Source organism: Cervus canadensis, chromosome 3 (genome assembly GCF_019320065.1).
Source record: "Cervus canadensis isolate Bull #8, Minnesota chromosome 3, ASM1932006v1, whole genome shotgun sequence".
NCBI classification, from domain to species: domain Eukaryota; kingdom Metazoa; phylum Chordata; class Mammalia; order Artiodactyla; family Cervidae; genus Cervus; species Cervus canadensis.
This window is the reverse complement of record NC_057388.1, coordinates 27,351,624-27,379,254: the sequence shown is the minus strand read 5'-3', so window position 1 is coordinate 27,379,254 and position 27,631 is coordinate 27,351,624. Positions and strand designations below refer to the sequence as shown.

At 36.8% G+C, this 27,631-nt stretch overlaps 1 protein-coding gene across 1 annotated transcript in view; it reads right to left on the bottom strand.

Moving 5' to 3' along the window:
• ABCB5 (ATP binding cassette subfamily B member 5) overlaps positions 1-27,631 on the bottom strand; it is a 115,178-nt gene that overhangs the window by 71,470 nt on the left and 16,077 nt on the right. The window contains exons 7-13 of the mRNA XM_043462300.1: positions 25,494-25,618; positions 24,545-24,722; positions 23,094-23,207; positions 22,667-22,777; positions 20,478-20,603; positions 18,791-18,994; positions 9,289-9,459 (exon numbers count right to left, since the gene is read on the bottom strand). Coding sequence (XP_043318235.1) covers positions 9,289-9,459; positions 18,791-18,994; positions 20,478-20,603; positions 22,667-22,777; positions 23,094-23,207; positions 24,545-24,722; positions 25,494-25,618 — 1,029 coding nt within the window. The remainder of the gene's footprint in view (positions 1-9,288; positions 9,460-18,790; positions 18,995-20,477; positions 20,604-22,666; positions 22,778-23,093; positions 23,208-24,544; positions 24,723-25,493; positions 25,619-27,631) is intronic.

The window sequence follows — 27,631 nt, the reverse complement described above, 5'->3', positions numbered from 1 at the left end:
ACAATAGTTAGCTCATCTTTTTTCTAAGAGGAAATAAAGTCTAACCTAGCTCAGAGCGCTGACCAAAAAACAATACATTAAAGATGTCTTATTTGCTAACAGTTGGAACCAGAGAACAGTTACCAATATCCACTGGATCACAGAAAAAGCAGAAAAACTCCAGAAAAACATTTGCTTCATTGACTACCCTAAAGCCTTTGACTGTGTGGATCACAACAAGCTGTGGAAATTTTATAAGAGATGGGAATACCAGACCACCTTACCTGCCTCCTAAGAAACCTGTATGCAGGTAAAGAAGTAACAGTTAGAACCAGACATGGAACAACAAACTGGGTCCAAATTGGGAAAGGAGTATGTCAGACTGTACACTATCACCCTGCTTACTTAACTTATATGCAGAGTACATCATTCTGAATGCCAAGCTGGATGAAGCACAAACTGGAATCAAGACTGCCGGGAGAAATATTAATAATCTCAGATATGCAGATAACACTGCCCTTATGGCAAAAAGTGAAGAGGAACTAAAGAGCCTCTTGATGAAGCTGAAAGAAGGTAGTGAAAAGCTGGCTTAAAACTTGACATTCAAAAATCTAAGATCATGGCATCTAGTCCCATCACTTCATGGCAAACAGACAGGAAACAATGGAAACAGTGACAGACTTAATTTTCTTGGGCTCCAAAATCACTGCAGACAGTGACTGCGGCCACAAAATTAAAAGACGCTTGCTCCTTGGAAGAAAAGCTATGACAAATCTAGGCAGTGTATTAAAAAGCAGAGATATTACTTTGCCAACAAAGTCCATATAGTCAAAGCTATGGTTTTTCCAGTAGTCATGTACAGATATGAGAGTTGGACCATAAATAAAGCTGAGCACTGAAGAATTGATGCTTTTGAACTGTGGTGTTGGAGAAGACTCTTGAGAGTCCCTTGGACTGCAAGGAGATCAAACCAGTCAGTCTGAAAAGAAATCAACCCTGAATATTTACTGGAAGGACTGAAGCTGAGGCTGAAACTCCAATACTTTGGCCACCTGATGTGAAGAGCTGACTCATTGGAAAAGACTCTGATGCTGGGAAAGATTGAAGGCAGGAGGAGAAGGGGACAACAGAGGATGAGATGGTTGGATGGTATCACCAACTAAATGGAGATGAGTTTGAGGAAACTCTGGGAGATGGTGAAGGACAGGGAAACCTGGCGTGCTGCAGTCCATGGGGTCACAAAGAGTCAGACACTACTTAGCAGTTGAACAACAAGAAAAACAAGGAAAATCAATATCTTATATAGAAGTTTTCCTTATTTGTGGGGGAGGACAAAGCTTAGGAATAATTAAATTCACAGAAATCACTAAGATAATTATCCATATCATGAGAAAATATTTTCATATATTTTAAAGGTTTCTTGCTATGTTTTTTAAGACTTTGAAGTATCCTGATAAGTAAAAATGATTTAAATTCATTTGTGGAAAAAAATTTACTAGCTATATATACAATAGGATCAAAATAAGCAACTTAAGAGGACAAAAACAAGTTTATTATAATCTCAGATGGGAGTCTCAATTTGGGGTACAGTCTGAGTTTCTTTTCGAAGAAGGCAGTATGGTTTGGAAAGAAGATAGTTTCTTTTTAAATGCTGGCAAAATATACATAACATGAAATTTACCATTCTAACCATTAAAACAATTTTTTATTGACATATTCTTGACCTACAAATTATATTAGTTTCAGTTATATAACATAGTGATTTAATATTTTTATGGATTGTATTCCATGTAAATTTATAAATTAAAAAATATTAGCTATATTTGCTGTGTTGTCACTGTGTGTTGTGCATTTTTAAGGTTAAAGTCCTCCTGGATCGGAGTGGTCAATTTTGTCTGTGTCACTATTCTTCTATGCTCAGACTTAGATCATTCCTCTTTTGTGTAGTAAAATAACACAAAAATTTAAACTAATTTTAACATTTTTAAGTGGACTTTAGTGGTTTCAGGTATATTCACATTGTTGTGCAACCATCACTGCTCTCCAGTTCTAGAACTTTTTCTTCATCCCATACTGAAACTCCATACCCTTTAAACCATAATTCCCGATTCCCTCTTTCCCTTAGCCCCTGGTAACCTCTACTCCACTTGCTATGAATTTTACTGTTCTAGGTATCTAAGATAAGTGTAATCAGACAATGTTGTCTTTTTGTGTCTGTCTTGTTTCTGTGAGCATGTGTCTTCCAGGGTCATCCATGCTACAGAACATATCAGAACACTCCTCAGTCTTAAGACTAAGAACTGTTCCACTGTGTATACTTTCCAGGTTTTGATCCTTCATTCATCTGTCAATGGATATTTGTGTTGTTTCCACCTTTTGTGAATGATGCTACTGTGAATGCTGGCATGCACATATCTGTTTGAGTTCCCACTTTTAATTCTTTTTGGTTATATCCAGAGGTGGCTTTCCTGGTGGCTCAGAGGGTAAAGAATCTGCCTGCAATGCAGGAGACCCAGGTTTGATCCCTGGGTTAGAAAGATCCCCTGGAGAAGGAAAGGAAACCTACTCTAGTATTCTCGCCTGAAGAATCCCATGGACAGAGGAGCCTGGTGGGCTAAAGTCCGTGGGGTCACAAAGAGTTGGAGGTGAACATGACTGAGCAACTTTCACTTACTCACTTCACCCAGAAGTGGAATTGCTGGATCATTTAAGTAAGTTCATAAGAGGCTAGATTTGAAGAGCAATCTGGTTTCAAATTTAGCCTCAAGTTCTAGCAGATCAATGAGGCAATATACCATGGTGGCAATATACCATGGTGGTGCACTCAATATGCCAGCAAATTTGGAAAGCTCAACAGTGGCCACAGGACTGAAAACCAATTTTTCATACCAATCCCAAAGAAAGGCAATGCCAAAGAATGTTCACTGCCACACAATTGCCCTCATCTCACATGTTAGCAAAGTAATGCTCAAAATTCTCCAAGCCAGGCTTCAACAGTATGCAAACCATGAACTTCCAGATGTTCAAGCTGGATTTAGAAAAGGCAGAGGAACCAGAGATCAAATTGCCATCATCTGTTGGGTCATCAAAAAAGCATGAGAGTTCCAGAGAAACATCTACTTTTGCTTTATTGATTATGCCAAAGCATTTGACTGTGTGGATCATAATAAACCATGGAAAATTCTTAAAGAGATGGGAATATCAGACCACCTTACCTGCCTCCTGAGAAATCTGTATGCAGGTAAAGAAGTAACAGTTAGATCCGGACATGGAACAACAAACTGGTTCTAAATTGGGAAAAGAGTATGTCAGGCTGCATACTGTCACCCTGCTTATTTAACTTATATGCAGAGTACAACATTTCGAATGCCAAGCTGGATGAAGCACAAACTGGAATCAAGACTGCCGGGAGAAATATTAATAATCTCAGATATGCAGATAACACTGCCCTTATGGCAAAAAGTGAAGAGGAACTAAAGAGCCTCTTGATGAAGCTGAAAGAGGGGAGTGAAAAAGCTGGCTTAAAACTTGACATTCAAAAATCTAAGATCATGGCATCTAGTCCCATCACTTCATGGCAAATAGACAGGAAACAATGGAAACAGTGACAGACTTAATTTTCTTGGGCTCCAAAATCACTGCAGACAGTGACTGCAGCCATGAAATTAAAAGACATTTGCTCCTTGGAAGAAAAGCTATGACCAACCTAGACAGCATATTAAAAAGCAGAGATATTACCTTGCTAACAAAGGTCTGTCTAGTCAAAACTATGGTTTTTCCAGTAGTCATGTATAGATGTGAGATTGGACTATAAAGAAAGCTGAGCACCAAAGAATTGATGCTTTTGAACTGTGGTGTTGGAGAAGACTCTTGAGAGTCCCTTGGACTGCAAGGAGATCCAACCAGTCAATTCTGGAGGAAATCAGTCCCGAACATTCATTGGAAGGACTGATGCTGAAGCTGAAACTCCAATACTTTGGCCACCTGATACAAAGAACTGACTCATTTGAAAAGACTCTGATGCTGGGAAAGATTGAAGGCAGGAGGAGAAGGGGACAACTGAGGATTAGATGGTTGGATGGCATCACTGACTGGATGCACATGAGTTTGAGTAAGCTCTGGGAGTTGGTGATGGGTAGGGAAGCCTGGCTTGCTGCTGTCCATGGGGTCGCAGAGTCAGACACGACTGAGCGACTGAACTGAACTGAACCATGGGGGTTACATGGATGAGCGAGAGGGCTGACTGTCTGGGTCCAGGTTCTGGCTTCACTGCTTCCTAGCTATTACTCAACCTCCCTGTGCTTCAGTTTACACATCTGTGAAACAGGAGAATAAATATGCAACTTTCACTGGGTTCTTGTAAAGATTAGTTTTTCTTATTCATCTGTTCCATTATTACACCTAAAATAATGACTTATGAATGGCTTCAGGGGGTCTATGAACCCCTCAATATTGTACATAAATCTTAGTGTACAAGTGCATTTGCAGATTTTTGGGAAAATTTACAGTGGTTTATTTTTCCCTTTCTTAGATTCTCAATGGGCCCTTGATCTATCAAATGGGGAAAAACACTATTCTAAAAGGAGTTAGTGGCCTATAACTTAACACCAAGGCTTATGCATGTGAGCTTGATTAAGCAAGCTTGTAAAATGTCTCATGATGCTTTGGGATGAGGTATTATCTATATTACCTTTGTTTTCCTAATTAAATTGCAGCCAAGGAATTTCCCTCGTAGAAATTCCCTTTCTGTTCCCAACTATTAACAAATAGTTTTAAGAACAGGGAGGGCAGAAAGAAAAAGATCAAAAGTATTTCTAATTCTACATATAAAGAGAAAGATATTTAACACAGACACACCAAAACATATGTGTGTGTGTATGTATTGGTGTGCATCTGTGTGTGTAATATAATTAACCTCACTTCTTGGGGCTTAATTTAATAAAGTAGTCCACAGCTTAATATAATATACCAACTTACTTATTAATTCTCCAAGTAGTATAAATATAATGTAAGGGACTTCAGAGGAAGACCAACAAAATGCATCATATCAGAAACAGAAATGATGATAAAGAAAAGCCCATGGTTGTTGCAACAAAATAGCTCAGACTCTTCAAAGAATAAAGCTGTGATGGAAACCCATCTTTCATAATCAGCAAAGGGCCTTTTTAAAGGTTCTCCACTGATGTGGTATAGCTGAACCTCCCTTAATAATTATTCCTTAGATTTGCATACAACTTTTAACATTTCAAAGAGCTTTCACAGGCTTAATTCTAAAATCAACATGGGCTTTCTCTGCTTCCCCAGGGGCTTGCAGGTGTTCATGCCTCCTCATAGTAGGACAGCTTGGAAGCCTGCTGCATTGGCATACCAGGCCCAAACCAGTAGCAGAGTAAAACTCCATAGCTGTTGTACAGATCTTTATCCACTGATCCTAAATCCTCCTCTTGAACAATATTAGTGAAGCAAAACTAGATGGTAGCAAGCCTAAACTAAAAAAATCCAGAAAAGAGCACTTCAGGCCTTGAAACTCTTCTATATCACAGTCATCCAAACACTACTCAACAAATATTTATTGACTGTCTAATGAGGGCCAGGCATTGTTCTACTGCTGAGTATGCTGCAGTTAACCAATCAATGCCTTTGATAATGGAGAGCAGATGTTTTAGTAGAGGAGAGTAGATATTTTAGTAGGGGAAGAGAGAAAATAAACAAATATGTGTATAATATATTAGCTGACATAAAGGGCTATGGTATGTTTAAGGGGTACCCAATGTGGGACAGAATGGTAGGATGTGAGGTTCCAGAAAGAGCCTGGTGCCCAACTCCATAGAACCTTATAGCTCCTGTAAGGAGTTTGGTTTTTACTTAGAGTGAGAAGAAAAGGAGCCATTGAAGGGTTTGAAGCAGAAGGGCAACATGATCAAATTTACATCTTGGAAATATTGTCTGCGTGCTGTGCTGAGAACAGACTGAAGTGAGTAGTATGCGAGATGCCATGTTATGTGTTAGTCGCTCAGTCGTGTCCAACTCTTTGTGACCCCATGTACTGTAGCCTGCCGGGCTCCTCTGCTCATGAGATTCTCCAGGCAAGAGTACTTGAGTGAGTTGCCATTTCCTTCTCCAGGGGGTCTTCCCAACCCAGGGACTGAACCTGGATTTTTTACCATTTGAGTCACCAAGGAAGCCCATGGCAGATAGCTATTGCAATAATCCAAGTAAGGACAATAGTAATATTTCCCTCATGCCCCTTTTCAGTCAAAACCCACCCCCTTCCTCCAGTAAACTACTGATTTGATTTTTTTTTATCACTGTAGATTAGTTTTGCTGGTTCTAGAGCTTCATACAAAGGGAAGATGATGGGGTAATGGAGAGGAGGGGTTGGGAGGATATCTGAAGGCTGGGTATGCAAGGAGGTGGATGCTGCGTTCACCAATGAGAAAGAATACATTTTATTGTTCCCTCTTTGTTGGCTAGTGGTTTACATGATATTTTGAGCTATAAAAAATCTGTTAACTGCTGTGGATTAGGCTGTATCATGCCACAGGGTTCTAGAATTTATAGACAGATGTCTGAGCAGAAATGAGACCTGTTGGATGCCCTACCCTCTTTAGGTGGGGACCTCTTTAAAGCTTGGTTCCACAATCACCATCTGTGTAGTGGGTGTACAGAACTCTCATGGCACTGGAGTGTTCATAGCTTTTCCTGTATTTTAACTCTTCCTTTCATGTGTGTGTGTGTGTTAAGTCGCTGTGGTTGTGTCCAACTCAGTGCGACCCTATGGACTGCAGCCTGCTAGGCTCCTCTGTCCAAGGAATTCTCCAGGCAAGAATATTAGAGTGGGTTGTCATGCCCTCCCCCAGGGGATCTTCCCAACCCAGGGATCGAACCCAGGTCTCCTGCATCTTCCACATCAGAGGCGGATTCTTTACCACTGAGCCACGAGGGAAGCCCCAACTCTCCTCTGCACCACACGCAATTAAATACCAAGGCATATATATTTAACGAGCTGTCACCCCAGAGTAACCATTTACCCTCACCTCACAAAAGATCAGCAAAGTCTCCTTATAGTTTCACACCTATACATCTCTATAACGCTGATTTAATGACACCCTTTAAAAACTGGAAAAGAGTAACAGTAATTGAATTTTTGAAATATATACTTGGAATAATCATTTACAAGCATTTTTTGTGTCTTTATCTTTTACCTTATGATATAGATTTCATTTCAAGCAGTAGAAAAAGATATTGATTAGTTTATCGTGACTCTAAGCAACTATTTACAGTAAGTCCCCCCTGCAAGTTGTGAACTTTCAAAGATGTTTCTCATGTCCAATCATGTAAGTCAGTTCACATGTCTGGTATATATCATCACTTGTGTGCGTTCTCTACAAGTGGCTGTGCTTTACTATACAATACTACATAGAGTACAGTGTCTTTATTTCAAGCCAATGATGTCTGGAAGCAAGTGTAAAAGCAGAGGTGATATAGCTGGTACTGTACCATACTTTTCAAGATACTGTACTGTAAGATTAAAAATGTTTTATTTTTTGTGTTTGTTTTTAATGGATTTGTTGTGTGAAAAGCATTATAAACCTATTACAGTACAGCACTATATAGCCAATTGTATTAGTTGGGTACCCAGGCTATCTTCGTTGGATTTACTAACAAACTGGACTTAAAAATGCACTCTCAGAATGGAACCTGTTCATATGTAGGGGATTTACTGTATTTTTAAAAGTCTGAATAAGTTTTGATTGCCTGAAGTGATTAACATATCGAATGAAAAGGCAATGGGCACAACATTTAACCTGTAACCAACTTCAGAGCCTAGTATAATATTAAAAAAATCTTATATATATATATGTTGATTATATTTCAATAAAACTAGAAAAGTTATGTAATTTGAGACAGTTAAATGTAATAATTTTTTAGTACATTCAAGCCTTAAGTAACTAAACATCACCATTAGTATACACAATTTGAGTGTATTCTATAAATAGAGCCCTGTTTTAGTTATTAAGTGTTAAGAAATGAATAGAGTATGAGTCATGCTTTTGAGGATATTATCATTTCTTCACCAAAATGAACCAAATTGGCAAAGTGTCTACAATGAACATGGATTTTCATATTATTCATTTTATGAAAATAAGAAATACGATCAACTTGTGGTACTCTTATCATGTGAGGTGGAAACAAGGTAAAAATTTATAAACTCTGATTTGCAAGTTGATAATAGTAGGTACTAGATTTTTCAATAATCAGTTGGGACTCTGGTTGCCAGTGTCCATATCTAGTCATGCAAACTCAGTATTTAAAAAGAAAAGTCTGTAATTTTCTTAGAAAAACACAACCCATTTTTAGAGAAGCACAAAGTAAAAAGTGCCATTAAGCCTTCTAAAGGGTTTGAAGACCATGACTGCAAAGAGGGTTTGGCTATTGGAAAAAGTATTCTATAGTTTTTCATGACACCACCACTAACTACCTTCCCAGATGCAGTGCATTTTGGTAAAAGGTCAATTCTGCATTGTGGCCATGAAGCTATTTAGCAGCTTATAGTGAGTAGGGGGCTTCGTTACTCAGCAGTAGCGAATCTGCCAGCAATGCACGAGCCGCAGGAGATGTGGGTTCAATCCCTGGGTTGGGAAGGTCCCCTGGAGGAGGGTATGACAACTCACTCCAGTATTCTCGCCTGGAGAATCCCACGGACAGAGGAGCCTGGCAGGCTATAGTCCATAGGGTCTCAAAGAGTCGGACACGACTGAAACGACTTAGCATGCATCCACACAGTGAGTAGGAAGGCAGCATCAGGGCCTTAGGGATGTTGAAGGAGGATGGTTCAAGGTCAAGGCAAACCACATGGTATACTTCTCTACTTGAAGTGAAATTAAGTTAAAATGAGTACTCTGGGATTACCCTAGAGAGGAAAAAATGGTCAGAGAAGAGAACCCCATAGCTGTATATGGAAGAGACAAAGGGTGGACATGATTATAATTGTGGTAGGGGTATGGAGTTACCCTGGGGAGGTGGAAAGTGTACACCTGTTGGAATGGGATGCAGACCTATATATATGGGATGATTGCTTGGTTATGAGCCTCATATACATTTTTAACACCAAGCATAGCATCTTCTTTTCTCCTCCAAATCACTTCCTATAAACATTACCGAAGCTTTTACAAGGATGAACACTCTGCATTCATAACTTAAGGAGGGCTCTGAAATGAATAAATAATCCACTATGGAGCCATACTTTCTTGTATTTAAAAAAAATGCTGAACCAGGAATATTAAAATAATGAGTCTGCTTACTTACCTTCACCAGTGCAGCTTGAACTACTGATTCGCTTTCTGTATCTAAGGCAGACGTAGCCTCATCTAAGATCAGAATCTTCGGGTTTCGAACTAAAGCTCGAGCAATTGCGATTCTCTGTTTCTGTCCTCCACTCATTTGAGCTCCTTTTTCCCCTACCAAGGTATTAAATTTCTAATGAAAATTAGGAAACAAAACAGAAACAGAAGGCCGCATGGTCAGATAATTAGAACAGGAAATGGCAGTCACAGTTGTGGATTTTTTTTCTCATTTATTTACTGATTGAACTTTTTATTTTGTTTTGGGGTATAGCCGATTAACAATGTTGTTAACAGTTCAGGCAAACAGCAAAGGGACTCAGCCATATATATGTGAATTCATTCTCCCCCAGATAGTTGTGTTTTAATGCCGGATTAATCACTGCTGCAGCCTGGATAGTATTTGATCTATGATTTGTTCTTTGTAAAAATAAACAACCATTTTAAAAAGAATCTATTGAAGAGAAGACCAAAGAAAAATTTGGCTAGGACTAAGAAAAATGAGGACATAGCATAACCTAGGATTTTAAGGAAGATTAACAATAATTTTAACCAATTTTCAAAGTTTTAAAGACACTTTTAAAATGCACTGGTATCTTTAATAGAAACACTGTAGTACAAATAATTTATTTAAAATGTTTATTAGTAATTTAATGTATTACCCATAATTTGCTTTACATTCTGAAAAATAGTATGAAAAAGGTTATTGCAAAAACAAACTTCTTCCTCAAAACGTTTTTTCAATCTTGGGAGACTTTTTGGGCCTTCTTTTACTTTTTTTTGATATACATGTCTTTAACAAAGTAGATATTGTTAGATATTTGAAGTTGGAGGTAATTTCTAGAACTAATGAAGCATAATTAGTAATATTCTATTGTGCTAAGTCCCTGATTCAAACTTCATTTCTTCAAGGACTTACTTTCAAATAATATTTCTAAACTTTTAACTTCTAGAGTTTGACCTTTACATTAAAAATGTGCATGCTAAGTCGCTTCATTCATGTCTGACTTTTTGCGACCCTATGGGCAATAGCCTGCCAAGCTCCTCTGTCCATGGGATTCTCCAGGCAAGAATACTGGAGTGGGTTTTAATGCCCCCCTCCAGGGGATCTTCCTGACCTAGGGATCAAACCTGTGCCTCTTGTGTCTAACCTGCATTGGCAAGGGGGTTCTTTACCACTAGCACCATCTGGAAAGCCCCACATTAAAAAAAAAAAAAGTATATATATATACACACACCTTATTGATGAATAATTTTTCATAATAAAATGCATCCATTTTAAAAGAATAGTTCTATGAGTTTTGAAAAATGCATGTATCCATGTTATTACCACCCAAATAAAAACAGAAAATTTCTATCATCCTAGAAAGGTTCCAAATGACCCTTTCCAGTCAAAACCCACACCTTGCCTCAGATACCACTGATTTGATATTTATCACTATAAATTAATTTTGCTGGTTCTACAATTTCATAAAAATAGAATCACAGAGTGTGCACTTACTTTTGAAGTTTGATGGCTTAAGTTTCACTTGGTCTAAGATTCATGGTAAATTATATGTGTATATAGCATGAGGTAAGGGCCACATTTCTTTTTTTTTAACACATGGATATCCAATTTTTCCAGCACCATTTGTTGAAAAGACTTTCCTCTCTCCCACTGAATTACACTGGCCTTGTCAAAAATCAGTTCACTAGGTATATGTGGGTCTATTTCTAGACTCTATGCTGTGTTCCACTGACTTACACCTCCATTGTTATGTCAACGTGTGTGTATGCTCAGTTGTGTCTGACCCTTTGTGACTCCATGGACTGTACCCTGTCAGGCTCCTCTGTCCTTGGAAATTTCCAGGCAAGAATACTGGAGTGGGTTGTCATTTTCTACTCCGGGGTCTTTCCAACCCAGGGATCGAACCTGCATCTCCTATGTGTCTTGCACTGCCATCGCGCCACCTGGGAAACCCGCTGTTAGGTAATTATCACTGTCTTAATTGCTGTCTTAAAATTAACTATTGTAGGTCTTCCAGTTTTGCTGCTCTTTTTCCAAAATTGTTTGACTATGATTGGTCCTTTAGATTCCTAAATAAATTTTTAATCAGCTTGTTGACTTCTGCACATGAAAAAGACAGCTGAGATTTTGATTGAAATAGCATTAAATTTATAGATTGATTTGGGGAGAATGCATATGTGTAAAAATATTCAATCTCTAAATCAATGAATAAGATACATCTTATTTATTATATTTAGATATTCTTTAATTTCTCTAAGCAGTTTTCTATAGTTTTCACATAGAAGATTTACAGATCTTTCATTATATTTATTCTACTTTATATTTTTAATGCTATTGTGAATGCCACTTTTAATTTCATTTGTAGTTGTTGCTACTATTCTGAGAACCAGTTTATTTTTTCCATAGTTATACGTCTTACTAAGGTTACCTATCCACTTCTATTTGAGTGAGTTTTTGTGGTCTGTGTCTTTCAGGGAATAGAACCTCTTCTATATTGTCAACATTATAGGCATATCTTTGTTCATAGTATTCCTATATCAACCTTTTAATGTCTTTGGGATTAATAATGATGTACCTTCTTTGATCCCTGATATTTGTAATTTCTCTTCTCTTTTTTGTTTCTTCGTCAGGCTTGCTATAGTTTTACTGATTTTATTGATCTTTTTAAGGAAACAGCTTTTAGTTTCACAGTGACTGTTTCTAATGTTTTATGTTTTTAATTTCACTGTTTTCTGCTCTAGTCTATATTATTTCTCTTCTACTTGTTTTGTGTTTTATTTGCTCTTCTTACTCTAGTTTCTCAAGATGCAAACTCGGTTAATGGATTTTAGATCTTTTCCTTTTCTAAAGTAAGCGCTTGATGCTGTAAGTTTCTCTTCAAGCAGTTGATCCTTGAACAACGTAGGTGCTAGGGACACCAACCCCCATCCAGTCAAAAATCCAAGTATAGCTTTACCATCAGTCCTCTGTGTCCACATCCTTGAATTCCACCAGCTGGGGGTCATGTAGTACTACAGTATGTATTTTTTGGAAAAGATTCCTGTATAAGTGAATATGTACAGTTCAAACCCATGTTGTTGAAAGATCAAGTGTATTCCACAAATACAGATACCTTGTATTGTCATTTTTATTTACTTCAAAAGTTTTTAATTTTTCTTGAAACTTCCTATTTGTGCCATATATTATTTAGAAGTAGGTCCTTTAATTTTCAAATATTTGTGGATTTTCCAGGTATATTTCTGTTATTGATGTCTATGTTTTAATTCTATTGTGGCCCAAGGACATACTTGTATGTTTCCTTTGAAATTATAAGCATTTTTTCTTTCAATGTCGAAAATATTGTTTATCTCAGTGAACATTCCACATGCACTTAAGAAAAATGTTTTATGCTGTTATTGAGTGAAACTGTCTATAAATATCAGTTATATCTAGTTGGATGATAGTATTGTTGAGGTTATCTATATCCTTAGATCTTTTGCCTACTTGGTCTAGCAAGTATTAGAGCCTTCAGCTAAAATTGTGGATTTGCCTGTTTCTCCTTTCAGATGTATTGTTTTTGCTTCATGCATTTTGAAATTTTTTTTGAAACTTTTAAAAAAGACTTCTTTTTTATAGATTAAAAAAAAATAGTGTTATTTATTTGGCCGTGCTGGGTCTTCTTTGCTGTGTGGGCTTTTCTTTGGTTGCAGTGTGCAGGCTTCTCACAGTGGTGGCTTCTCCTGTTGCTGATCATGGGCTCTAGGGCACATGGGCTTCAGTATTTCCGGCGGGAGGGCTCAGTAGTTCTATAGTACAGGCTCAGTAGTTGTGGTGAGTGGGTTTAGTTGCTTCGAGTCATGTGGGATCCTCACGGACCAGGGATTAAACCTGGGTCTCCTGCATTGGCAGGTGGATTCTTTACCACTGAGCCACCAGGGAAGCCCTAAAGATTTTTTTTGATGTGGACCATTTTTAAAGTCTTTATTGAATTTGTTGTAATATTGCTTCTTCTTCTTCTTTTATTAATGTTTTTGGTTTTGGGGCCCTGAGGCATGTGGGATCTTAACTTCCTGACCAGGTATCGAACTTGCACCCCCTGCACTGGAAGGGGAAGTCTTAACCACTGGACTGCCACGGAAGTCCCTTGAAATTTTGCTTAAGTGGACAAATATCGAGATTATGGGTTTTTTCTTTTCGCCTGTGGATCATTGTTTCCTGTTTCTTTGCACATCTAGATATTGTAGAATGCACATTGAAATTTGTGCATAATATGTTGAAGAGACTCAGTTCTGTTTTATTCTGAGGAAAATGTTGATTTGACTCTCACGTGCATGCGTGTTTGCTAAGTCGCCTCAGTCATGTGCAACTCTTTCCCACCATATGGACTGTAGCCCACCAGGATCCTCTGTCCTTGGGATTCTTCAGGTAAGAATACTGGAGTGGGTTGCTGTGCCCTCTTCTAGGAGATCTTCTCAACCCAGGGTTCGAGCTTGCGTCTCTTAACGCCTCCTGCACTGGTAGGTGCGTTCTTTACCACTAGCACTACCTGGGAAGCCCTTTCACCCTCCTAGGCAATTCAAATATTGACTGATCATCCTGGTTTTATGCTTTGTTGTGGTGAATCTGTTGTTGTTCAGTCACTTACTCTTTCCAACCCCATGGACTGCAGCACACCAGGCTTCCCTGTCCTTCACCATCACCCAGAGCTTGCTCATCTAAAGAAAGCCTCAAAACTTGGCAGGACCCAATATCCAAGTTCTGTCTCCTTTAGGGTCTTGTCATCACTTGGTTTTAGGATTTTGTTAGAGCAGATTATTTAGAGTCAGCCTTACTCTAAGGTGTGGTCTTTACTTCTAAGGTGTGACTTTTTTTGGTGTCTCAGCTATATGCCTGAGGTATAAAGAGGTGTTAATGTGACCTCTCCACTCTGGCTCGGTTGTGTTTTCAACAGCTCCACCACACTGCCTAACTTTGAGTATCTCTGCTCTACTATAGCTTTGTAGCAGCTGCTCTTCTGTAAGCCAGGGATAATCTTATATCTGAGAAGGATTCCCAAAGGATGCTTACATGGACATCTGCCCCCCATCTCATGTCCACAACTCTTTTATTTTGGCTCTTCAATTTCTTAAGCTGCCCTGAAATTCTGTCTCTATCTTTTATCTCAGTGGGACTGACATGTTCTCTTTGAATTCCATTTTACAGAGATGTGATGGGGTCATAATTTGTTCCCAGGAAGCATGCTGGACATTCATGGACTTTCTTCGAGTTTCCTTCCTCTCAGGAATCATAGTTCTGTGCTACTGCTTATCTAATGCTTGGAAGCAATTGTCCTATGCCTCATATATTCTAGTCCATTTTATGGCTGTTCATGGGGAAAAGATAGCAAGTATCAGTTAATCCTAACATACTAATTAAAAAATATGTGTGTATCATAGTTGGGTTTCCCTGGTGGCTCAGATGGTAAAGAATCTGCCTGTAATGCGGGAGACCTGGGTTAAATCCCTGGGTTGGGAAGATCCCCTGGAAGACGGCATAGCAACCCATTCCAATATTCTTGCCTGGAGAATCCCCATGGACAGAGGAGCCTGGTGGGTTATAGTCCATGGGTCACAAAGAGTTGGACATGACTGAGTGACTAAGCACATCATAGAAGGATTAATGATATTTATTTTTCTTTTTAATTTATTTTTTTATTAAAGGATAATTGCTTTACAGAATTTTGTTGCTTTCTGTCAAACCTCAACATGAATCAGCCATAGATATACATATATCCCCTCCCTTTTGAATCTCCCTTCCATCTCCCTCCCCACCCCACCCCCTCAAGGTTGATACAGAGCCCCTGTTTGAGTTCCCTCAGCCATACAGCAAATTCCTGTTGGCTATCTATTTTACATATGGTAATGTAAGTTTCCATGTTACTCTTTCCTTATATCTCACCCTCTCCTCCCTTCTCCCCATGTCCATAATTCTATTATCTATGTCTATTTCTCCATTGCTGCCCTGTAAATAAATTCTTCAGTACCGTTCTTCTAGATTCTGTATATATGTGTTAGAATATGGTATTTATCTTTCTCTTTCTGACTCACTTCACTCTGTATAATAGGTTCTAGGTTCATCCACCTCATCAGAACTAACTCAAATGCATTGCTTTTTATGGCTGAGTAATATCCCATTGTATATATGGACCACAACTTCTTTATCCATTCATCTGTCGATGGACATCTAGATGGCTTCCATGTTCTAGCTATTGTAAACAGTGCTGCAATGAACAATGGGATACATGTGTCTTTTTCAATTTTGGTTTCCTCAGGGTATACACCTAGGAGTGGGATTGCTGGATCATATGGTTTTATTCCTAGTTTTTTGAGGAATCCCCATACTGTCTTCCATAGTGGCTGTATCAATTTACATTCTCACCAACAGTGCAAGAGCATTCCCTTTTCTCCACACCCTCCCCAGCATTTATTGTTTGTAGACTTTTTATGATGGCCATTCTGACTGGTGTGAGGTGATGTCTCATTGTGGTTTTGGTTTGCATTTCTAATAATGAGTGATGTTGAGCATCTTTTCATGTGTTTGTTAGCCATCTGTATGTCTTCTTTGAAGAAATGTCTGTTTAGGTCTTTTTCCACTTTTTGATTGGGTTGTTTGTTTTTCTGGCATTGAGTTGAATGAGCTGCTTGTATATTTTGGAAATTAATCCTTTGTCAGTTGTTTCAGTTGTTATTATTTTTTCCCGTTCTGAGGGTTGTCTTTTCACCTTGCTTATAGTTTCCTTTGCTGTGCAAAACCTTTTAAGTTTAATCAGGTCCTACTTGTTTACTTTTGTTTTTATTTCCATTACTCTAGGAGGTGGGTCATAGAGGATCTTGCTTTGATTTATGTCATCAAGTGTTCTGCCTATGTTTTTCTCTAAGAGTTTTATAGTTTCTGGTCTTACATTTAGGTCTTTAATCCATTTTATCTTTGTGTATGGTGTTAGGAAGTGTTCTAATTTCATTCTTTTACATGTAGCTGTCCAGTCTCAATGGTGAAAAACTGAAAGCATTCCCCCTAAGATCGGGAACAAGACAAGGGTGTCCACTTTCGCCACTATTATTCATAATAGTTCTGGAAGTCCTAGCTTCAGCAATCAGAGAAGAAAAAGAAATAAACGGAATCCAGATTGGAAAAGAAGAAGTAAAGCCCTCACTGTTTGCAGATGACATGATTCCCTAAAGATAGTATCAGAAAATTAGTAGAGCTAAGCAGTGAATTTAGCAAAGTTGCAGGATACAAAATCAATACACAGAAATCACTTGCATTTCTATATACCAACAATGAAAAATCAGAAAGAGCAATTAAGGAATCAATCCCATTTACCATTGCAACAAAAAGAATTAAATATCCAGGAATAAACTTACCTAAGGAGAGAAAATTATAAGACACACAGAAAATTATAAGACACTGATGAAAGAAATCAAAGATGACATAAACAGATGGAGAGATATTTCATATTCCTGGCTAGGAAGAATCAATATTGTGAAAATCACTACACTACCAAATTCAATCTACAGATTCAATGTGATCCCTATCAAATTACCAATGGCATTTTTCACAGAACTTGAACAAAAAATTTCACAGTTCATATGGAAATGCAAAAGACCCCGAATAGCCAAAGCTGTCTTGAGAAAGAAGAATGGAGCTGGAGGAATCAACTTTCCTGACTTCAGATTATACTTCCAAGCTACAGTCATCAAGACAGTTTGGTACTGGCACAAAAACAGGAATATAGACCAATGGAACAAGATAAAAACCCCAGAAATGGATTTATTTTTGAGTATAGCTTTCCCTAAATTTTCACCTATATGAAACCACTTCTGTAACTTTTATTTATTATTATGTTTATTCTTATGTCCCAGTTTAACCATCATGGCTGTGGAATTTAGCTTCTATCATAATAAACCAGCAATTTTAATTTGTTCTTTGGATTATATTTTTAGCATTTACTATTAGATTTATAGTAAGGAACACCTTTGTGTAAATATTGGACTTTTAGTAAAAATAAGTCATAACTTACAGGGAATGACTTCAGTTCAGTTCAGTTCAGTCACTCAGTTGTGTCCGACTCTTTGCGACCCCATGAACTGCAGCACGCCAGGCTTCCCTGTCCATCACCAACTCCCAGAGCTTACTCAAACTCATGTCCATCGATTAGGTGATGCCAATCAACCATCTTATCCTCTGTCATTCCCTTCTCCTCCCACCTTCAATCTTTCCTAGCATCAGGGTCTTTTCCAACGTGTCAGTTCTTCACATCAAGTGGCCAAAGTATTGAAGTTTCAGCTTCAGCATAAGTCCTTCCAATGAATATTCAGGACTGAGTTCTTTTAGGATGGACTGGTTGGATCTCCTTACAGTCCAAGGGACTCTTCAAGAGTCTTCTCGAACACCACAGTTCAAAAAATGACTTAAGAGGCACCAGAAAACTCCTTAATTCCAAGTGGAAAACTGAGGATCATTTTTTTTTTTTGAGGAAAAAGTGTCAGTGAAAGTGTTGAATGAAGGTCAAAGAAAGGAAGTTTGTGTTTTCCCAAACCATAAGGCAAAGAATGACCTCAAAGAATAACTTTTCTGTCCTAAGTATGACCCTAAATAATGGGGGAAGGAGGTAATAAATAGCATAACAAAAATTTTATGGAAAAAAAAAGAACAAAATTATTATGACCTATGGAATGTGGTTTGTAAAATATATTCATTAAAATAACTTTTTTGTTATTATTGCCTTCTGGGATGTTAGAATTTTATTTGTATTTTAAATTCACATATCATCCTTTCTTGCTTCACAAGGTGCTCCCCATAATAATTTCAGGTGATACTGGGATGAAATTGAAAATGAAATGAAAAACTGAAAATGAAATGCTACTAATGAACAAATACTTTAAGAAATATAAATGTTTTTATAGCTATCAATTTTAGATATCCATTAGGATCTTATATGTCCTAATACCCCAAATTATAGTTTACTGTATCTCTTTCCAACTATAATTTCACATTTCTTATCCAATAGTAGTTCCATATACTTCAAAGACAAAATTTTTTCCTTTGCCTTAACACAGAACCAATCTGAACTTTGCGTGTGACATTCCCACTCTTAGCCACAAGATGGCCTTGCAAATCAACATTTTGCAGATACACATTTCTCAGGATGCACCGATGATTTTGTTTCATGTTTCTTTGTTATGTTTTAATATATCCTTTATTTTTCTTTTCCATTAGCAGTGAGAACTAGTAAGAACAAAACATATTTAAAAATTGACCTTTCAACAATGTTTTCTTTGGGTTTTATCATGCTCTCTCATTTATAGATGTTTCATCTAGGACAATGCAAATATTAATCACACTTCCCTTACTCTGTAGATGTTACCATTATTTAACTTATTTTGGAATATCTCAGTGCTTTAGGTTTAAGCTAAGAATATAGGTTACATAGTGTACTTACCTTGGGAAATTCCATTATAAAATCATAAGCATTTGCTTCCTTTGCTGCTTTCTCAATGTCTTCATTAGTCACACCATCTTGTCCATATCTAATATTGTTATTAATGGTAGTTCCAAACAAAACAGGCTCTTGGCTGACCACTCCAAAATGTTTTCGATAATGCTGCACATTTAAAGTTCTGATGTCGTTACCATCCACTGTGATCTACAAATCCAAAGGAATGAATCATTGTGGTGCTTTTCACTGCATTGGGTTAAAACCTTTTTTTACTACTCCAAAACATAAGCTAAGAAGCAGGTTGTTTCAGGAAACAAAGACTGACTATATTTTGATAAAGTATGTATAGCAAGTACATTGCCAATAGACTTTTTCTGGTAGTTGGGAAATAATAAAACGTAAAAAAATGGACTTAAAATTTGGTCAAACTGTATGAATATCTTTACCCCACAGACTATAACCTGCCAGGCTCCTCTACCCATGGAATTCTCTAGGCAAGAATATTGGAGTGAGTAGTCATTCCCTTCTCCAGGAGATCTTCCTGACCCAGGGATTGAACCAGGGTGTCTTGCATTGCAGGCAGATTCTTTACTGTCTGAGCCACTAGGGAAGCCCTGATGCTAAGGCTAACATGATCCACAGGCCCTGACATGATCCACAAATTAGGTATGATGATGATATATACTCTAGGAGTCACAAATGTTATTATGCAGACACATGTAAAAACCTTCAGTTTTGTTATTTTAAGACTTATGAGACCTCTGCATTGTTTTCTAGGAAATGTCCTTCCTTCCCTTCAACACCACAATCCTCTGCAAAAGATAAAAGCGCTTTTTACTCCCTGCTATAAATAATCTTAAATGAACATTGTATTCTCCATAAATAATACCATTATCCATTATCCCTACATATTTCAATGACAGAAGCCAAGGTATGATAATCATAACTCTGGTATTTCACACCAACTGGTATTCTGTCAGGTAATGGGTATTCCATGCAACTGCTTTATATAGGGATACTTAGCCAATAATTTATTCAATATTAGCATGAATACATAGGTCTAGTATACTCCACATAAAGACTTAAGAAAATGTCAAATTTATGTTTCAGAAGAGTAGGTTTTCTTTTAAAAGTAACAGTTGAAAAACTGAATAGAAGCATTACAAATTATGCTTCTGTGACTATCATAGTCTTGTTTTCTATGCTATTCACAGGTTAAAAAATTAAGTGCAACATATGGATGATGCAAAAAAATGAGAGTGAATATTTTCTATAGATGTTATTCTATTGGGATGTTTTGAGAGACCGAAATTCTTGTTAAGTTCTGGGTATTACAAATTACTAGTTATTTTTCTCTACAGCATTTATTATCTTCTAACATTATATAATTTACTGATTTTATTTATGGTCTGTCTTTGCTTATTAGAATGTAAAGTTGATGAGGGCAGAGAGGTTTTTTTGCTTTGTTCAGCAGTGTATTCCCAGCACATAGAACAATGTCTGGCTCTTGGTAGGTGCTCAATAAATACTTGCTGAATGAATTAATATGCAAGAGAGAAAACAATATGGATCCTCTCCCAGCCCCACTGTTAAAAATTAAAAGTTGACATAGCTGTAAGTTCTCTGTAGCAGGTGGGCGTTTCCACATCTCGTTGTGTGGACTGTACGTGATCTTGCTAGGTGCACTTACAAAGCCGTCATCAGGATCATATAACCTCTGCAGAAGCTGGACGGCTGTACTCTTCCCACTGCCGTTGGGGCCGACCAAGGCTACTGTCTCTCCAGGCTTAATTTTGAGATTCAGACCTTTCAGAATCTATTGAAATGTATGGGAGGGAAATTCATAAAAGTAGGATAAGTAAGAATATGATTTTCCTATCTTCAGAAATTTAATGTATAATTACAAACAGAAAAATTTTGGCACTTAAAAACAAATTTAGATCTTGCTATATTTGTTTCATGTATGTGTATAATTACCTACACAATTTTGGAAAGTAACAGTAGAAAACTAATCATCTCTCTATATAAAAAGAAGATCTAAGTTGAGTACTCATAGACTAGTAACGAGCCACAGCAAACTTTTCAACTTTTCAGTCAAAATACTTCATGTGAATTTCATGACTACCAAGTTAGAGAAAGTTATATCTTCTAACTTGCAACAACAGGAATGAAACCTTGCCAGATATCTCTGTGAGCCCTTTAAGGAAGTTCTTTCTTAGAATATATTTAACACTGTTGCAAAATATATTCTAAAGTAAAACAACTGGCAGACTTCTTAGGGATTCGCTGGAATAGGATTTCACCACTAGAAAGCCTCCTTTTCTAGTGGTAGATCTCACAGGAACATTTTAATTTAGGGGGAGTAAGTACTTCTATACTTTTCTCAATAACTGGGAGTTGCTACCAGCAGTCAATGTCCTGGAACCTGCATTATGAGAGAAACTCCAAAAACCTACCCTCTCAAAATGACAACAGTAATCCTGTTGAGAAACTGTCACCTATCTTTGCTTACATTTTCCCCAAACATAGGAATATTCTCTTGAATTCTTTCACTTTGATCTCCACATTTGTAAAGAAAGAGGCTCTTTAAACAGGCCAAAAGTAAAACCTTCAAAGGGCCAAGCAGAGAAAAATTCTCTAAAAGAGATGAGAAATAAAGGAACCCAGTTGGGAGTACCTCCTCTCCCATCTGCAATTTTACTCTAGAATTCACTTCTGTTCTCTCTTTCGAAGAATCTGTGTTTTGTTTATTTAAAGTGGGTAGATTTTTTTTCGCGGGGGGGGGGGCGGTTATTCATTTTTAAATTTAACAAAATAGGCTATGTTTCAAAGGTTCATTTGAAAAATAGTTGTTTAAAACCCAGAGAGCTCTTTACCAAGCAATGTACCGGCAAAACTGCTGCTTAAGTCTCCAGAAAGCCAACCCAAATGTAGTTGCAAAATGGAATTAAAATGCTCTATTTATATTAAGAAAAATGATGGAAGACAACACTATTCCAATCATGGTTATTGAGTAACAAATTTTTTTTTTAAATAGTGATCTTTGAAAAAAATAATTTCAATCAAAGACCTAGAAAAAAATAAGGTAGTAGGAGTAGGTAAATATCTTTTTTCAGTGCAAATTATGCAGGGGGTATTTGGACACTTTAAAAGACAGTAAAGGTTGATGGCATTAGTAATTTTACCTATTTCACTTAAAATCATCCCTTTTCTATAAAACAGGTATTTTATTAGGAGTTATTCCTTGCAATCTTTAACAGTAACTACTTTTTTAAATAAATACACTAATAAGATGAAAGGATGAAAACAACAGAACAGATATATTTTTACTAGAACTTGTCCAAGACTGAATGATAAAAGGAGAAGGATGCACTTTATGCTGAGTGGTGTGTGTCTGTGAGTGAGTGTGTGCTTGTGTAAAAGAGACAGAAACTGAGGCACAAAAGCTGGTGTAGTAAAGGCCTTAGGGAAGGGAAAAGGGAAAGACACGACATATACACAATTGTCTATGCTGAGTGGGAAAATATACAAGGACCACCAATAGGTGGCACCATCAATTCAAGACATTTTTTCTGTGCTCCCAAATTCAGAGTGAAGGAATTCCAAGGAGGTGAAAATACTTTAGTCAGTTGAATATGGAGAAGAGGCTGCAAAATGCAAGTAGTTTTTCCAAAGTTATTTGTGCATTTGTGATCTATCCTTCCTTCTTTCCTTCTCCTCTTTCTCTATGTGTCTCTATCTCCATCTCTCCCCTCAAATCTCTAAACAAAACAGCCAAATCTTGGTCAGACTAATCCTAAACAATTTCATAAGAAGTGATCGGGTCAGTGGAAAGTAATATTAGAAAATGGTACATTTCTGTAATTAAATTTTACTTACCTTGATAGATGGTCTTGATGGATAACTGAAAGAAACATTTTTAAATTCCACAGTTCCTTCTATGCATTCCAATTTATAGCCTGTTGTTGAAAAGTTATCTATAGTGGGTTTCTTGGAAAAACAAAGAGGGCATTATAAATCTTAGAGAAACTAAGCTGACACTCTCTATATTCTAAAAGTAGTTTAAAGATGTGTTTTCTTTTACAATATTTTCCTTTCTGCTTTAGAAGTGCATTGAGTTGGATATAAAGGTTTTGATAAAACACAATCTCCTTATAGAAGAGTTAAAAACAATTCCTTTTTCCATAGCCAATTGGTCAACATGGATTTTGTCCATCTTTTCATTTTAGTGAAATGAGTGTGCCTGTTCTTTGGTTTCCTTCTTGCAATAATGATAGTTATCTTTCAAAGCAATTGGGAGTCTTACCTTATCAATAATGTGGAAAATATTAAAGGCGGCTCCTCTGGCTATAGTGAACGTTTCAAAGTTAGGGGCTGCTGCTCCAATACAATAACTACTATGGATTACACTAAAAAAAACCTACAGAAACAAAAAATAATATTTATCCTTCACAGTTGTATCAGAGGGACAACAGAATGAACTGTATACTTGGTTGAGATTCAGAGGGATTTTAGAGAAATTAGATAGGAAAGATTGGAAGATGTTGTCAAACAGAAAGGAAACATTAGTTACTCCAAGTGCAGTCGGCCTTTTCTTAATGTTGAACAATTCCTAACTGTCCCGTAATCATCTTGTTATTACCTGTGGGGAGGCTGAGCAGAAAAATCTGCCTACTGAGGACTGCTAGCCACACGTGAACCTGGATAGGTGAGGAAGTGAGCTGTACTCTCCTGCATGCTGGTTAACTTCTTAACTTTAAAGGGAAGGATTTTATAGATTTCATTGTCTTAGAGATGCTGTACTGTTCTTCCCCAACTTTTCTGATTACTTGTATTAGTGGACAGTTGTCCATTTTCAGACAGACACATCTCTGTCAAAAGACAAATAAGCAAAGAATCTCACAAGCTAAGTGCTAGTTTCCCTGTCTTATAGATGAGGAAGCTAAAGCTTAGCAAGTTAGTTATACACCTAGAGTCACACATAAATTGAGGAGGAAAAAGGTGCTAAAAATTTCTCAAACTCAAGTTTTGTTTACCAGAAATTAATGAATAGCTTAAAGGCTTAAAAGTAAGAGTCAAACTTTAAAAGATGACTTTAGTCGATAGAAAAGAAATCTACATAGAATGGGAAGGCCAAATGAGAACTAAAGTATATCGGCTGGATCCATTTAGTTCATCAAGACAAATGACTCAACCCTGAACTGATATGTTTATTATTGAAACTTAGGAGTGTAAGTGAAAAAATTATAATTTAATGTATAACCATTAAGAGTTTAAAAAACTCCAAGTTGTGATGTTGAACATAGCTCTATATAGTTTGTTTTAAACATTACTATGAGCTGAAAGGACAGAGGAAGAGTAGGAGAGTCCAATCTACAGAATATTTCCAGAAGAAGACATTTAGCAAGGTGAATGCACGGCGCCCTCTTATCTCAGCAAGATGGAAAGAAAACAGTCTCACAAGAGACTGGTCTTTTTGAATCCTGGATTAAGATGGCTCTAACTCCCAGTGGAGAATTCAATTATGATTCTTTCAAAAGCATCATGCTTTAGAAGACACTAAATCACACTGGATGAGTAAATCCTGACAACCAACAACTATGAAGGTGCATACAAATCATTTAAAGGAAACAAATATTTGTTTATAAAAACACTCATCTTTAGATATTCACTATCATTCAAAGAGAAATTTTTAATAAACACTAGGTAAGAAAAGATTATCTAAGCCAGTTACCTTTGTTCTCAAATAAGACTTACAGCAAGAACAGTTCCGATGGTATAATCAGGTTCTCCACTAAGAATCAAGGAGGTTCCATACCAAAAAGCAAGTCCATAGGTTCCATTCATAAAGAAGTATACAGCTCCAAGAGAGAGTTTTGAAGCAATAGCTTTTTTTATACCAACATCCTTTGCATCTTTTAGATTCTGTGTATACCTTTAAAAGACACAACAAAATATAATAGTCTTGAGTGATAGTCGCTCAGTCGTGTCTGACTCTTTGCAACCCCATGGACTATAGCCCATCAGGCTCTTCTGTCTATGGAATTCTCCAGCCAAGAATACTGGAGTGGATTGCCATTTCCTGCTCCAGCCTTGATAAAGTGAAACAAGTAACTGAAAAACAAAGATTCTAGCTGTGAGATGAGTCTGTAATTTTCTTCTTCACTTTAGAGGAATAACTTGGGGATGAGGATTATTTCTGGGAAGAGATTTGCTGTCTAAATTTTGACAATTTCTTCAAATTCCATTTCCATTTAATTTTCTTCAGGTAAAAGTTAAAGTAATTATTTTTGTTATGAATAAGATGAAGAGCAGCCTCGCACTTGGAATAATTTCCATTGATCTCTGCACTGACCTCCCTCTTCAGATGTCTGTGTATATATGTGAAAAGATGCCTGGAATTATAGTCCTAAATACTAATTATGTTTTTCTGAAGAGGGTGAAACAAGGTGAGTTATTTTTCTTCTGTATATTTCTCCAATGACTTGAATTTTTATAATATGGGTGCAACACTTTTACACAAATAATAAAGTTATTGATCTTATTTAACAAAACAAAATAACAACCACCAAAAAAAAAAAAAAGTTGCAGCTGTGACATCAGACAGAGATGTGTTCCCATCGCAGCTGGACCACTGACTCCTGGTGGAAATAGCCTCGGGGGAAAATCATAGCAAGTGTATATTATCATAATTAAAGAAACAGACCTTTGAATTTCTTTCTCCTGGGCCCCAAAGGCTATGACTGTTCGGATTGATGACAAGACTTCTTCTGCTACAGCGCCAGCTTTGGAATAGGCATTTAATTCCTTACTGGATAATGAAATAACTATCTACAATAAACAAAGACCACAGTTAACCTAAGAATAACTTAGGGTAGACAAATACCATATGATATCACTCACATGTGATACAAGAAGGCTACAAATGAACTTATCTACAAAACAGAAATAGAGTTACAGATGTAAAAGATACATTTCTGGCTACCCTGGGTAAGGGTAAGGGGACAAATTAGAAGATTGAGTTTGACACATACAAACTTATATATATATATAATAGATAAGTAATAAGGATCTACTGTATAGCACAGGGAACTCTACTCAACACTCTGTAATGGCCTATATAGGAAGAGACACTAAAAAAGAATGGATATATGTATGCGAATAACAGATTCACTTTGTTGTACACCTTCAACTAACACAATATTGTAAATTATACCCCAATAAAACATAAAGTGTGATTGATCATCAGAAAAAAAAGAATAACCTGAGATACTAACAATGTGCAGAGAATTTAATTCAGGTAGAATCTAGAATGACAAAATTTTACTATTGAAAAGATACTTATAACATTCTAACCCAGTCAGTTTGCGAATGAGGAAATCAATGATGACAGATACTGACTTTTTAGAATCTCACAGCAGTGAATAAGTTTAGCTTAATATAACCTAGAGTCTAAATCTCTGTTTTTCCTTCTAATGGAGCTTCACTGTTTTTTCTCTATATTTTTAAAAGCTTAGAAAATGAGTATCTATCTCAATACAGTTGGGAAAAATTTGATTTGGAGAAGGATATTAGGGACATGGTTCTTCTTAAGTGTGTTTTGAAAATTAGTTTACCCGATTTGACTTGATTTGATTTCTTACTATGTAAAAAGAAAAAAAGAAAAAGAGTTCCCAAGTGTGAGTTAGAGAGTTGTAGCAAGAAGTGGAATGAGAGAGAGAGAGAGAGAGAGAGACTATTTCTTGGTGATATTAGTCAAGTTTACTTGATATCTCAAAATATTTAATCAGCTTGTGCCTTTTTCTCTATTATTCATCTCACTTACTATTCCTTTAATAAGTGAAGGATTTAATTTAGTAATTAGCATAAGAGTTCAATGAAAGGAAGCAGGGAAATTGTCCTTAGGGTTATAAGTCTGTAACTGTGGTTTACTCACATAACAAATCAATCCACTTTCAAAATACACTCCACATAATTGGAACTAATTTTATGTAAGACATGTTTAGATGTTTGCTAAAGCAGAAGGTATTATAAACTGAGTAATCCTCATTATTTACCAAATTCACTAATAAAGATAGCTATTTCTATAATGTATCACTGAAGAGGAAGCTGAACATAGCAAAAAACCTTGTAATGGGTTGGCCAAAAAGTTTGTTTGGGTTTTTCAATAAGATGTTACAGAAAAGCCCAAATGAATTTTTTGGCCAACCCAATACATATCCAGTATTTAATAAACACTTATTGAATTAAATTGAATTAAAAGATGCTAGAAACCATCCAGCCTGGCTTCTTCAGTCATTTAGATAATTTTGACTTTGCTTCCTATTGCAACCAGTTAATAACAAGAGCAGACTTTAGTTTTCCCCACTGCTGTTCTTTTTAAACTCATTGTCCACTTCACTTCACTTCTTGGGAAGTTAAAGCTCTGATTTTAGTAACATGGGTAATTTTCCTACTGAGGGGTCCTCATTTCTAGTAAGCTGGGGATGAAGATTTTGACAAGGGTTACCAGGTCAACACTAGAACTCACTAAAGATCTGTGGTCTAAACACCCAAATCTATTGTGAAGGGATTTTTAATCACAGAATATTTTTTATTGCTGAAAATTCTTGTTTGGTTGAATTTGTATATAGCTAACAAAGAAACTCAGTGAATTTTATGGTTTTGACTTCCATAAAGAACAATTAGCTTTGAAAAGTTTTAAACTCAAAAAACCCCAAAACAAAACAAAACTCCATCTTTCAAGAGTACACTGTGCCTCCAATCTAGGAAATGGGTATACACATTGGTAGTATTGCTGAAGACTTAACATGGAGAGAAATATTAAGGATATGTTGGTGCAGG